General features: G+C 38.2%; 1 protein-coding gene across 4 annotated transcripts in view; it reads right to left on the minus strand.

Moving 5' to 3' along the window:
- Positions 1 to 13,114, minus strand: part of FAM135A (family with sequence similarity 135 member A) — a 92,108-nt gene that overhangs the window by 16,590 nt on the left and 62,404 nt on the right. For all 4 annotated transcript variants that reach the window (XM_071806918.1, XM_071806917.1, XM_071806915.1 and 1 more), the window contains 6 exons: positions 12,647 to 12,720; positions 12,185 to 12,339; positions 9,614 to 11,930; positions 7,411 to 7,571; positions 5,654 to 5,745; positions 3,545 to 3,642 (listed from right to left, as the gene is read on the minus strand). In XM_071806918.1, the coding sequence (XP_071663019.1) occupies positions 3,545 to 3,642; positions 5,654 to 5,745; positions 7,411 to 7,571; positions 9,614 to 11,930; positions 12,185 to 12,339; positions 12,647 to 12,720 (2,897 nt within the window). The remainder of the gene's footprint in view (positions 1 to 3,544; positions 3,643 to 5,653; positions 5,746 to 7,410; positions 7,572 to 9,613; positions 11,931 to 12,184; positions 12,340 to 12,646; positions 12,721 to 13,114) is intronic.

The raw sequence follows: 13,114 nt of genomic DNA on the forward strand, positions 1-13,114 counted from the left end.
ACAACCTGTGCATGACTGAATAAATCACTGCTTGGGCACGTGATGGCATTCAGTGTGATGACTGCGTGAGAGTTACTGAAACAACCTAGTGGAGAAGGTTTCCAAAACTACCCCTATAAGGGGGGAAAACATTACTTAACTTAATCTGATTATTTTAAAATAGAAGCAACATCTCAAATCTCTTTAGCAGTTGGACCAAAAGAAGTTAATATCAGTTGGAGTGATGCAATTGAGAAACATCTGTCTGCCAGGAGAATATTACATTTCCCTGGTTAAGTGAGTTAGGGGAAAGATGGATGGGACTCTATAGCTTCATGTATCTAAGAATAATTATTAATCTGAGGTGCCTAATGTTGTATCCACAAGTCCGTATAAAGCATTTCTTTAGAAGGGACACTATAAAACAAAGCAGTTCTAGTTACGCAGTTATGCTTATAGATCGCTGCTGAGGTAAGGACCACAGCATCCCAGGCACTGACTTAAAGAGGATAAGGCAGAGACAAGTCTCACAAAATTAGAAGGAAGAAGCGCCTTCCTGTTTTATAAATGTAATCTCAGCACATGGAAAGAACAGACAACCATGCAAAAATATATAGTAGAACTATCGTGGCTGGATCATATATGTGCCACAACATAAGATCATCCCTCCTGTGTTCTCTGTATCACTACATTCATCAACAAAAATAGTTAAACCAAAGCTACCAGTAATATCTGTGTAAAATATAGCGCTTCAAAATTACTCAACTGTTTTATTGCTTCCCAAGCAAGAATTACTGACTCTGAAATTCCAACTTAAAGCTAAATGAAAGAACTCAAACATTAGGTTATAGAACATCAGGGCCACCCCTGAACTCTGACATAATTATACATTTCCTGACAGAATAGGCTATTTGTTCCTTACCGATACACAGTTCAATCATATACACGTATCCCTCCTGTTTGCTTTTACTACCAGATTTTCAGAATTGCTGCAATATCAGAAATTCTTTGCCACAACTTGCGATGTCTGTCTAACTAATTTAGAAATGAAAGATTTCTACCCTCTGTGCTGTCAGCACAACAGCAGTGTATTTGCAAAACAAAATACTGAGCTGCTGACTCTCTTGAATACTAAACTTTAAAACCATTCTCTCAGAGTACATCATGAAGTCCATACACGAAAAACAAAGCCATAGATCTCTTTAGGAACAAGAAAACATTCACAGAAATTGCGTGAGCTTATCCTGAAGAGAACCTGCATCACACAATTGCTCTTGAGTAAGAGACTATTTTCTAAAGAAGATCTGAGCATAAGCAGAGATGTTCTCTTGACAGTTCATCCACCATTTATTAAATGTCATAAAAGGATGAGAAACTCTTGCAATTGTACCATAACAAAGGACAATTTTGTCACTTGTAAAAACAGTGATCCATCAACCAGTCCTATCATCCTCAAGAATATGGGCATACCTGAACCAAAACTTCAGAAACACGAAAGATCCATTTCAGCAAAATAAGGGTGCTCACAATTAGCTATGCGAATACACCTCAAAGATTAACACTTGTTCTTAATTTGTAAAGGCTTAGAAAAATAACAAAGGTTATAGTAATACATTGTGTTCGAATTCAGATGTTTAGGTGAACACTTACTAAGACTTCAATATTATTTTCTAATGGAGAAAGGTTTAAGGATTTTCTCAAATCAAAAAGGGAAGAAAAGGAAAACCCTTCAAAAAGGGTTTTGAAAGTGTAACACTCAGTGTTTCAGATCCCCGCAACTGAGGGATGCTCTGCAAAACCAATGCATTTCTGAACAGCAGGTGGCAATATTACCATCTGTTGAAATTAAGATATTCACACACTGAAGTAATAGAATTACACTGTAGTATTTCTATACGCTTTATGGCACAAGTCTACCAATTCAGATCATACCAGAAAATTAGACACAGTAAAACCTCATTATTCTGTGCTAACAAACACAAGATCCCATCCACCTATAAAATTTATGGAAGAAAAAAAAACCACAAAATCCATCAAAGGCCACAATCAAAAGGTGCTGAAATAATGAACAGGCATTTTAATACATGCATGTTTAAAATTGTCTTTTTTTTTTTTCGAGCCAATGTTACTTAGGGAAGAGGATGACAAGCTGAATAATCCAACTGGGAGTCCAGTACAGGTCATCAGAAATTTATGTACGGCCTGACACTAGGGGAACAGTTTCTGAAACTACACTCCAAGAGCATGTGGTTTATTTTGTACCCATGTGATGAACTGGAAGGGTTTCCATCCTCTCAGATAATCCAGACTTGAACAGGTATGACAGCAATTTGACTTGCTTCAAAGCTGCATTAATTTTGAAGCTGATGCAGGTAACCAGTCCAGATGACCTACAGAGGTCTCCTCAACCTAAAGTACTCTGTGATTCTTCACCAAACGGTTGTTTTATAAGACAAATTGCTCTTGGTTTGAATCAAGCTTCGAATTCATGCTTGCTCTGCACTTGTAGTGAGCACAAATATTTTGTTCCGAGGAGATCAATGTACGTGTTGGTAGTATCAAAAATATTGGTTCACTAAAGCTGACGCTCCACTGTGGCTCTGGGTTCTGATGGTACAGGGGCTGCCTTTTCTTATCTCAGTGTAAGAATGTAGCACAATAAATAGGATTTTGCCATTACATGAAGGCAAGAGGCTTTGCATTGACCTGACAGTGCAGAATCTCAGAACTGCTCTTGACTTGTCTTGGCCTGAGCTGATTTTAGTTTGTTTTAGTTGTGACAACAATTGTCTGGTAGTGGAGTAACAAGTGAGGGCTAAAGTTGCTTTAGTTTCACTGTAGTTTCTATCAGTAACAAGTATCATTCTGTGTGGCTTGAACTGTGTATCGCTTGAATGAAGTGTGGACAGACGATAGTCTGTCCAAACAGTGTACCCTGCTTTGAGAAAATAAATGGAGTAAGAATACCCTGGAAGTAACAGAAAAAGGAAACAGGAATGCATAGACTGGGATGAGCCTTCTGTTAAGATGCAAAACATGCTTTTTAGCAGATGAAATGTCAGCAAACGTCAAAATGATGAAATTTTTTTTTCATGCAGCTGCCCTTCAGTGTCACAAATAGGATGGGATTTCCCTATAGGGATGGCAATATAGACAGTTTGCTATGTCATACTTGGTGAAGAGACTATAAAATCAGAAGAAAGCTAACTTTATCTTGACATAGCACTATTACAGTTTCCTTTGACCTTCTTTAAGCACTATCTGTTTTTCTGCAGAACCCCACCACGCAGGATCTGAGGAAGCACAGGACAGCATCTCCTTACATGTGATGTACAACTCTGCCCTAAAACCACCAACAGGACTAGGTGAGGTTACAACACTCTTCAGTCTTCTTTCAGCTGGGAATTCCTTCTCTCTCCTTTGTCCCCCTTTCCCCTACTTCCCCCCCTCCCTGAATTTCTCTTTCCCATGTCTCCTTGGGCCTGCTCCTGGGTATCACAGTTCAGAACAACACAGGGCTCTAGCTTTAAGGTTATTTCTATAAATAATATAGAACAAATATTACCTGATTTTTGAAAGGGTAAGATTATAAATTTGTATATACTGTATAATTTCATCTAAAAGGCGATCTGTCATGGAATCAAAATCAGCAAAGGTATCATTCTGTAAAATAAAGAAAAAATAATAACTGTATTTTCTAATGCAGCAATATACATTCTGCATTCAGTCTGAATTCTTATCCCCCAGTGTTTTGCTCAACAGCACACAAACAAAAACATCCATATTAACTCTGAATACAAACACTACAGCTAGTTATTATAAATTCTTCAAGTTTTTTTTCTTGTACCATAAAGTGATATACATCTTCCTGTAAGACTACTTTCTTCTAGTAACACTGAAACAAATCTTAACATTACACAACCAGTCTCACTTCTAAGCCTTCCCCTACACATAATTTTATCTGCAGTGAAACAGAAGACCAAACTGCATGTTCAGAACTAATCACACTACCCATGAAACAGAAATGAGACAGTCACTGCAAAAGCAGAGTCTGTATTAGTACTGTTTATTCAAAACAAAACAAAAATCCTTAGAGCCTTATTCTCGGTTCATAGTTGATTGTCTACAATGCTTAGTGGTAAAAATTAAAGATGAGGTAGGCAAAGGCTGCCTAAAACTTTTCAATGCCAGTTCAAAAGCATCTGTGCTAAAATCTGAGTGTTCAACATATCGATAAACAATTTGTGAAAGGGAAGGAGATGAGATGTCAGAGTTTGGAGACCAAACCACATATCCAGGATAGTCCAATCTAGAACCGACCCAAATTTCAGAAGAATCTGCATGCATGGATGATAAAATGGCAAGAAATGTGAAATAACGTTACATAGGGAAAAACAGCCCTAAACATATATGCAAATAATCTATACATCTGTGTTCTATATAATCAGCTATGTTAGGAAAGCAAGGAAAGAACAGAAAATATCAATGCAGCATTTCATAAGTCCACAGTGCACAAACATCTTAAATGCCCTAAATTCTGATCATCCTTATTTTAAATTATAAGAATTTTGAAAGAGGGCAGGGAAGGGTATCGTGCGTGAGCAGAAACTGTTTCACGTGTCATCCTGAGAAATACTGAATGGGCTAAGTCTCTGCAGTTGCCTTCTGAAGGAGAAATTATTTTTTAATAAAATACTTAATTAACTGAAGCGGAAAGCGGGGAATGATTATTGACTATTTTTTTCCAAAACAAACTGTAAGGGGATTTGTTTAAACGTTCTTGTTTGCAACTGAATTATTAATGCGTATGAACTATAGAATTAATCTCAACTGTAGCCTGTGGAAACTGGAAGTATGAACATTCAAAGAGAATCAGCCGACATCAAGGAGAAAAATCCATCAGTAGCTATTAGGCCCAGTGATCTCAATGGAATTCCCAAATCAGAAAGTTTCAGAACTGCTGACTGCCAAAATCTATCGGGCTAGAGAAGAGAAGGCGTCACTTGCTGCCTGTCCAGCCTGGCTGCAAAGCATCCCAGCAGCTATTGCCAGAAATAGCTTCTGCACTACATGAACCTTTTGTTTGAGCCACTGAAGAGACTCGGTTCTAATTCATCCCTGAAGTGTCTACTACAATATGTAATACACACACACACAAAGTACAAAATTGGTCTTCTGTGCTTTGTCATGTTTACTTCACCTGAAAATAGTAAAATTTACAAAAGTTTAGCACTAAGTAATTTGATATTGGTTCAGTGCCATGATGTAGATCTTACAGTGCACTAACAAAAACAACAGACAGGTATTTTGCATTTCTCAGATCCTGTGAAATAACACATCTCCCTTCTTGCCACATCAGTTTTCACTATCATAATTTTCACCATTAGCATCAGGGGTATTTTATCCACAATCCTAACTGATTATGCTGAGAATTCATGAGATCCAACAACACAACAAAATGGCAGCAACAAATACTACTCCTTATACATTTACCTTCAATATCATACTATTTTTTTTTACTTTAACACAAGCCACGGGTCAAATAATCAATTCTGTGAGAATAAAATAAAAACATACAAACTGTAAACTGCAACACGACAGTGCCATTAAAAAGCATGTAAAGATGTACCCTGTTCATTGCTTTACAAAAATTATTTTTCTGTTTGTCAAATACCTGATTCCTTTCGGACATAAGAAAATCTATTCTCCCTCCAGGTAGCCCCAGCTCAATGTAAGTCTTCACTAATCTTAGGTCTGCACTGTTACCTTAAAAGGAAAAACAATCAAGAGTTAGTACTGTGAAGTTAACTTGCAATATAAGCACTCAGAATACCAAAATGAACCTATGGCACAACTTTAAACACAGCTAACGATGTTCTCAGCCCTAATTAAAATTCAGTAAGACTCAGGAAGATAAACTGCAATGCCAAATGCAGTGACAAAACCGTCTAGAAAAATGACATTCAATGGACTTTTAAAAAAGCAAGGATTTAGGAAGTCGTGTTTGATTCTGTCTTAGCATCCAGCAGATAAACAGCACTGTGAACATTACTTTCCCTAAAACCTAATTAACTTTGATGAAAGTCAATTAGAGAACTCAGAGCTAGCTTAAGGAATTCAGGGAAGGAGCAAGGCACAAGGGCAACTTGTAAACTTCATAGAATAAAACAGCAGAGTGGACTGTCAGCAAATAAAGATACATTTAGACTGGTACCCAAGACAACAAATGCCAGTGTAACCAGCGTCTAGAAGATTTCTCTACATCAACGATTGTGTATGCTTTTGAAGAAAGAGTACCCTTTCTGCCTTAATTAGAGAACAAGATTTTTATTTAAATCTGTTATTAATAGGAAAGAACTTGTATGAACTCACCATTTCATAAGAAAATTCTAATAATATGGATTTTTCTAAGGCTTCAAAGACGTGGTTTTTTAACAACAGGTTTTTTTGGCCAGGTTAACTTTTGCATCAATTCTAGGCAAACTAGAAGGAATACCTCTGAGTTCCATTTTAAAAGCACTTAACAAAGAGCGGTTTCTGCTCCAAGGAAAAAAGAAAAGCTATTCTGCTATTTTTTTTTTTTTTTAACTTAGGAATTTGAAAAATAAACAAGGCAGTTGTACAGTGTTGGTCCAGTCCAATATTCTTGCTACTGCCATCCTGTGTTTCCTTACATTGTTAATTTAAGAAGCTTCTCAAACAAAAAGACAAAAACATTGACAGCAGAAAGCTATGAGTATCCTGACTAGAGGGGATATTATTTCTTGACACACGTATATGCTTTGAACTAAAGCAGGTGAAGCTCTTTAAACTTTTCAATTAGCTAGAGATTTTCTCATTTCTACCAGAGCAGAGCCTCCGTCCTTGGAAACATTCAAAAACCCAACTGGGTTGGGTTCTGGTCAACCTGCTGTAGGTGACTCTACTTTGAGCAGAAGAGTTGGACCAGACAATCTCTGGAGATCCTGTCCAACCCCAACCATTCTGTGACTCAGTAATGTCATCTTTTTAAAACCTCATAAACACTTCACTGCATTTTACTTATACTATTTTTTTTTTCCTAACAAGATACACATATTTTATTTTTCTTGAAAACGTAACATTACCAATTCTAAACAAAATTGTTTTGTTGGTAACTTCACTCTATTACCACAATATGGACAAAAACCAATACGACATAAAAAACTGGAACATCTATCTAATGTGAACTATGGTGTAAAGTGTGTTTATGTGCATGAAAGTTTTACTAAAGATAAATGTTACATAAAATTATTAATTTAAATGTCAAATGTAGCAGTATAGTGTCAGACTTCCATTTCCCTCCAGTTAACCTATTTCAGAAGCATTCAGTTCTGAGTTCAAATGACAAAAGCTAATCCTAACTGCTAATCTGAACTGCTATCTCATTCAGTATCACATTTCCCAGCGTACCATCTAGGCCATGGACGCAGACTATAAGATGTATTCCTTCTTCTGAATAGTCATCTTCTTCCATACTGAAGTAAGGTATTGAAGAAGCCAGTTTGAAAACATCACTATACATAAATCCGGGAAGTTTAAGTTGCTTCAATTCTTCTTTAGCCTGTAGGAAACTGGAACGAAACCATATTTGTGATAAAACAACATTTACTATTGCCAGAGAAACGTAGAGTCTCCTAGGATACAGTTTTGTACTGTCCTTTTATTTTGTCTTCTATGGAATTCATACAAAGGAAAATATATTTATCAAGTTACTATCTTCACAAAACAAGACAGTTCCTCAATATATTTTTTATTGCAGCTTCCTACAGCCCCTTTTCCTCTGTAACAAAATCCGTACCCCCAAGTGCTACTCTTTTCTGTCCTTTGAACATCCCTGCAAATTCTGAAGTATTTCTGAAACCACTGAAGATTTTGGATTAGTTCTGGTCTTGAGCAAGCAACAGCTTTGTTCAAATGCAGTAACAATGCCACAATCTATCAGAAGCCAAGGTAAAGATTTCCACTGACTTTTGGTAATTCTTGCCAAAATTAAAACCTATTTCCTAGGTCAGCAGAGAGCTGGAGCCCAGTGCTGTAATAGCTCACCAGAAAGTCCCTCTGGTAGGTTGAACAACTGATAGTTTCTTGAGAAGATGCCAGATCCAGACCTCTGGTCTCTTGGATATTACATGAAGGCATACGCTATACAGTTTCTAATAGCCGAGCTCCTCACATGCTCGGAGTTCCTTGCATTCCTCCCTTTTTCTTCCTTCCCTCAGTTTTTTGTGTATGACCTTCCTAACTAATGGCATATCAGCTTCCCTGCAGCACTTCAAGCTCTATGCTTCCTTGTGCTTCTCTCCCTAATCCAGGTGTTCTGCACGGTCCCTCACAGCACCACGCTGCATCCCGTCCTCTTCCTCCTGCTCACTGTTTTCTTCCCATTCTACTTTCTGTTCTCTGTTTTCCCAGACTTATCTTTGGCTCATTCCTCACTAACTGGCTTCAGTGAAGTCAGCCTGAAGAGAAATCACTGCAGGCAGTTGGTCTTATCACTCCCCAGCAGAGGTTACTTCTTTTGTATTCAAGGCATGTTTTCTGAACTGAATGTACCAACACTGGTTCTCTGTGGAGCAGATCGTGCCCTCTAGAATTCCAGTTATCCCACGCTCTGGGAGACTCTGCTTTCCCTAAGGCCAAGTCCTTGATTTTACTCCAAGTTCCTTCTTTCTTTTATTGTAACAGAACACCCTAAATAGTCTCTGCTTTCAATCCCTTCCATTCCACACCAGTACCCACCCTGCAGTATTTCAGAGGCTACTTCTCTGTCTGATTCTAACCTGTTTTCTTCTACCACTGCTCAATCCTTCCTCCTTTTCTCAGCTACTTACCACAGACTATCTGGTCTTTTATCTCTTCTGCGTTCTTAGTGTTCTCCTTGTTTTTACCTCTCTTCTAATTTTTCTTCCTTCTGAAAGCAACATTTTACTTCCGATACAACATAATAAGCTGCTGCTTCCCACATTCAGTTAGCAGCACAGGGTTTGTCAGGGAAACTCCTATATTTACAGCAAGAGGAGGTGCAATCTGGGATCCCTGATGCTCCTCTAAATTTGGCTTTCCTGGTATCCAAACTGCAGTGTAATTTAGAGCATTGTGATCTCTGAGGTGTTACATTTTTGATATTTGAAGACTGAAAAATAAGGCCATGACCTTGGCTAGCATCACACATTTGCTTCACTTAACTAATTAAATGGACAAGCAGTTACAGAATGGTTTTGGATTTATGTTTTTAAACTCAAAGCACATTTTCCTATGCTCGCTATTTTAACAGCTTCCATTTCATAAAACACCATTTTTATACTCAGTAGCCATTACAACATCACTTTTGAGACAAATGATTATTTTTTTTTTTACAGGAACATATTAGAGAAACAAAACATACCACGTTTTGCTCTAAGTTTGTCAAAACACATAAAATCACAAAATAAATGATAGAAGGAATTCAGTGCTGATACACTTTCTACCTGAACATCTAAAATGTGATGCCATTTGAGCACGCAGAATCCACACGCCACTGACCTGGGGGCACCATGGAGCCCAACCACACTTCTTTTCCCCTTAACATCATTTCTAAAAGCATAAAAAACTTTGTTTTAAAACAATCACTTACGCTAACATTTGCGGTTTTGGGGAGCTTTCATACCAGGAAACAGCTGAAGCTGAGCTGTAGGATGTGCTGCCTGGCTGTCGTGTAATTGCAGGAGATTTATTCCTTGAAGAACAGATAACATTGCAAGGAGAGTCTCTCAGAGAAGAAGGAAAAGACAGACAACCAGGAGTACAGACAGGAGGAACAGTCATTCCATCTTGCAGATGCCCACTATCAATCCTTTCAGACCTCAGGGCTCCCTCTTCTGCTGAGCCATGATCCTGTTCAGCACTGGAAGCTCCATCTAATATACTATAGTCTGTTTCTTCGTAATACCCATTTTCAATCATTTCTTGATCCTCCTCTTCTTCCTCGTCTTGTTGGGAAGAGCAAATAACTTGGTTTTCGTACGTTTCCTTCTGAGGGCTAACAGGATTGCTGTTGTCCATAGGCCAAATATCCGAAATATCTGTGCTGCTTCGAGAGCCAAAATAGTTTTCGACAAGCCCTTGCTTTACCATGTCAGTACTACTGGTTGGAGAAGGATTATCTGTACCAGTTTCACTTTTAGCTACTGACAGTTCTTCAGTTGTCTCCTTCAGTTCTGAAGGCTCATTATGTTTTCCTTCATTTGTTTTTTCAACCTCAAACACTGCATTTACAGATGAAGAACCTGAAACAACAGATGGCTCATCCATACAAGTAATTTCCAAATGCAATTTAATTGTTTGTTCTGTAGTGTGAAGATGCCTTTCAAGGTCCTGAGAGTCCTTGCAGGTGATGCCAAGGTCTGCTTGTGGGCTGTAACTTTTCACATCAGTGGATGAATCCTCATCTGAACCAACCAAGTGTAAAAGATCTTTTGTTCCTGAGAGTGAGGAATGTATAGACAGGGTTTCATTATCTGAATGCCCTGAAAATAAAACACACTGTTGCTGCAAATTGGTTTTTGGTTTTTTATGGTCATCACATTTTGGCAAGTCAGTTGCTCCAAGATCCAGTACTGTTTTACTGTCACTTAGCTGGCATTCAGGTACAACAGATATCTTTGAATTCTCATCAGGTGACAGCTCGTCATCATCTGAAGGCAGAGAATTTATGGATGTCAGGGATGATTGTATTTCACTTACAGCGCTGGTACTCTCTGTGCAATGGCTTTCTATTGTGTTTTTTGTAGCACAGTCCGGTTTCAGTAAAAGCTGAGGAAATACTCTCTCACCATTGTATGCACTTTGCCCTTGAACATTTTCAAAAACCTGATCAGGGTTGGGGTGAGTTGCAAAAGAACTTGGTTCACTTTCTACACCTGAATCTGAAAATCTAGAAGAGGCATATGTGACACTAACATCAGGTAATTTAGTCATGTCTCCACTTACAGAAAGTTGACTTTCTTTTGTAGGAAGAGAAGGCTGATTACTTTTCGTTTTTGTTAAGATGTCACTGGTATGTCGGCAGTTTCTTTCATGGACATCTTCTTTTTCAAGCCCCGTTTCCTGTTCTCCTGAGTTCACTTTATTTCCAGATTCTGAAGACTGAATATTGGGGGTCTGCAGATTCTCTCCCTGCGCTCCATCTTGCGGAAACTCGGCCCATGATCCAATGCTAACAGTTACTTTCTCCCCTTCATAAGGATTCTTATTACTTGGTTTCACCTCAATTGTCCTGACTCCTGAGGTAGCTGGTTGACCTCCATGACAACTTTCAAGTGTACCTCTGGGTTGCAGAGCACTATCTGCTTGTATCGTTCCAGAATCTGTCCGGGAGATAGCAAGTCTATCAAAAATAGCCACATTTTCACAGTGCACGGAGCTACCCAGACCTGGTTGGACACCTTCGGTCTTGTCAGTCTTTTCCTCAGTTCCAGATGGCAAAAATGGAAGTTCTCTTTGACTTATTTGCCTGGTGCAGATCTTTGTATCACAAGGAAATCCACCTAATGCAGGGTCCAGCCCTTCGTTAGCACTGCATGAAGGCCTGCCTTCCGAGCTCCTAGAGGCATCTTCCAGTGCTGCACTTTTCAAACATTTGTAGCCTACTAAGACCACTGAGTCCTTAGAGTTCTGTTTCACAACTTTTTTTGTGTTTTCAGGTTTCATTGTTTTCATGAGCTTAGTAACCTTAACTTTGGATTTATTTACATCTTCATTTTTCCCTTTCAAAGTTTTTGTTAGTGTCTTTTCACTTTCTGGATGCCAAACGCTGGAGGCACCTGCAGGTCTTATTTTCAGTTCTGGGCTAGTAAAACCAGCTACAAAACCTTCTTCAGCTTCAAATTTATCCAGTTTATTGGACTCTGATCTTGGAAGACTCTGAACTACCAACCAGGGTGCATCCAGATCTTTCACAAAAAAAAAGCAAAGGGGAAAAAAGAAAAAGGATAGTTTACAACAAGATTATGCAAGTAACTGATGTTATAAACCACTAGTAATTATAGAACTTTACATATTCTCAAAATTCAAACTAAAGAAACATTTCTGAACAAATAAATGTACTCCTTCAAAGACAGTAAAAAATGTAAAAAAAACCAGTCAGGTTTTAAATAACTTTCGCTCAGTTCTTCAAAAAGAAAACTGCACTCTGAGGTGTGTTTACCTTCAGTAATTGAATCTAAATATCGATCTTCAAAGATTATAGGCAAGGAGTTTGTATCTCCATCAAGTTCACTGCATTCAATAGGGAGGGGTGGAAGGGAACTGCAGAAGGAAGTGTTTTTGATTGCTGCACACATCTGGAGATGACTCTGAGCACTGAAAAAAAGGAAGCAGTCCCACATGAAAAAAGTAGAACTATTTATTTTTAAAGTAACAGAAACTAGTAGTAGTTTAACTCACTTTAGTAGCAGCTTTTCTACTAATTAGTTGTTTAATAGCTTCAATAGTTATTTAATAGTTTATGATATAACTTGCATTAAAAAACTTCAAATCTATATTCAGGACATGTTTCTCTTGAACTTGTTATGTTAAGTATTTTTGCAAGACGGTACCTCCACACCACGTAAGCTATAAAATAACGGTACCACACACTACGTGCTGTGCACTTCAGAAGGCTACTCACTGTAGTTCTTGATAGGCAAGGGCAGCTTGCCTGGGATGCTCAAGACAAAAGAATGCTTCTGCAAATCTGCGCACCTGCAAGATCCAAATAGAGTTAGAACTTATTTTCTATTACATACAATTTTTGAAAATCCACCTGCATTCCTATACAGTAATGTTATTAACTTGTATGTATGATGAACAGTTACTTTTTTAAAACATTCAGTCTGAGTGGGAGGGAAGAGGATGCCACAGACAAGACTAGCAACTGAAACGAGAATTTTCACTTGTGCACTGGATGACTGAGGGGAATTACATTAGATTCAACTGCCTGCTGTAAACTTGATTAGCAAGAATTCAAGAAGTCTCACTGCAAACAATGACACAAAAAATATTAAGAGAAGCTTCAATAGGAATAAAGGAAATTACTGCTTGATGGACACTTCTGCATGTGTTGAGGATTACCTTCAGAAGTAGAAGCCCATTAGAT

This window comes from Patagioenas fasciata, chromosome 3 (assembly GCF_037038585.1).
Source record: "Patagioenas fasciata isolate bPatFas1 chromosome 3, bPatFas1.hap1, whole genome shotgun sequence".
NCBI classification, from domain to species: Eukaryota; Metazoa; Chordata; class Aves; order Columbiformes; family Columbidae; genus Patagioenas; species Patagioenas fasciata.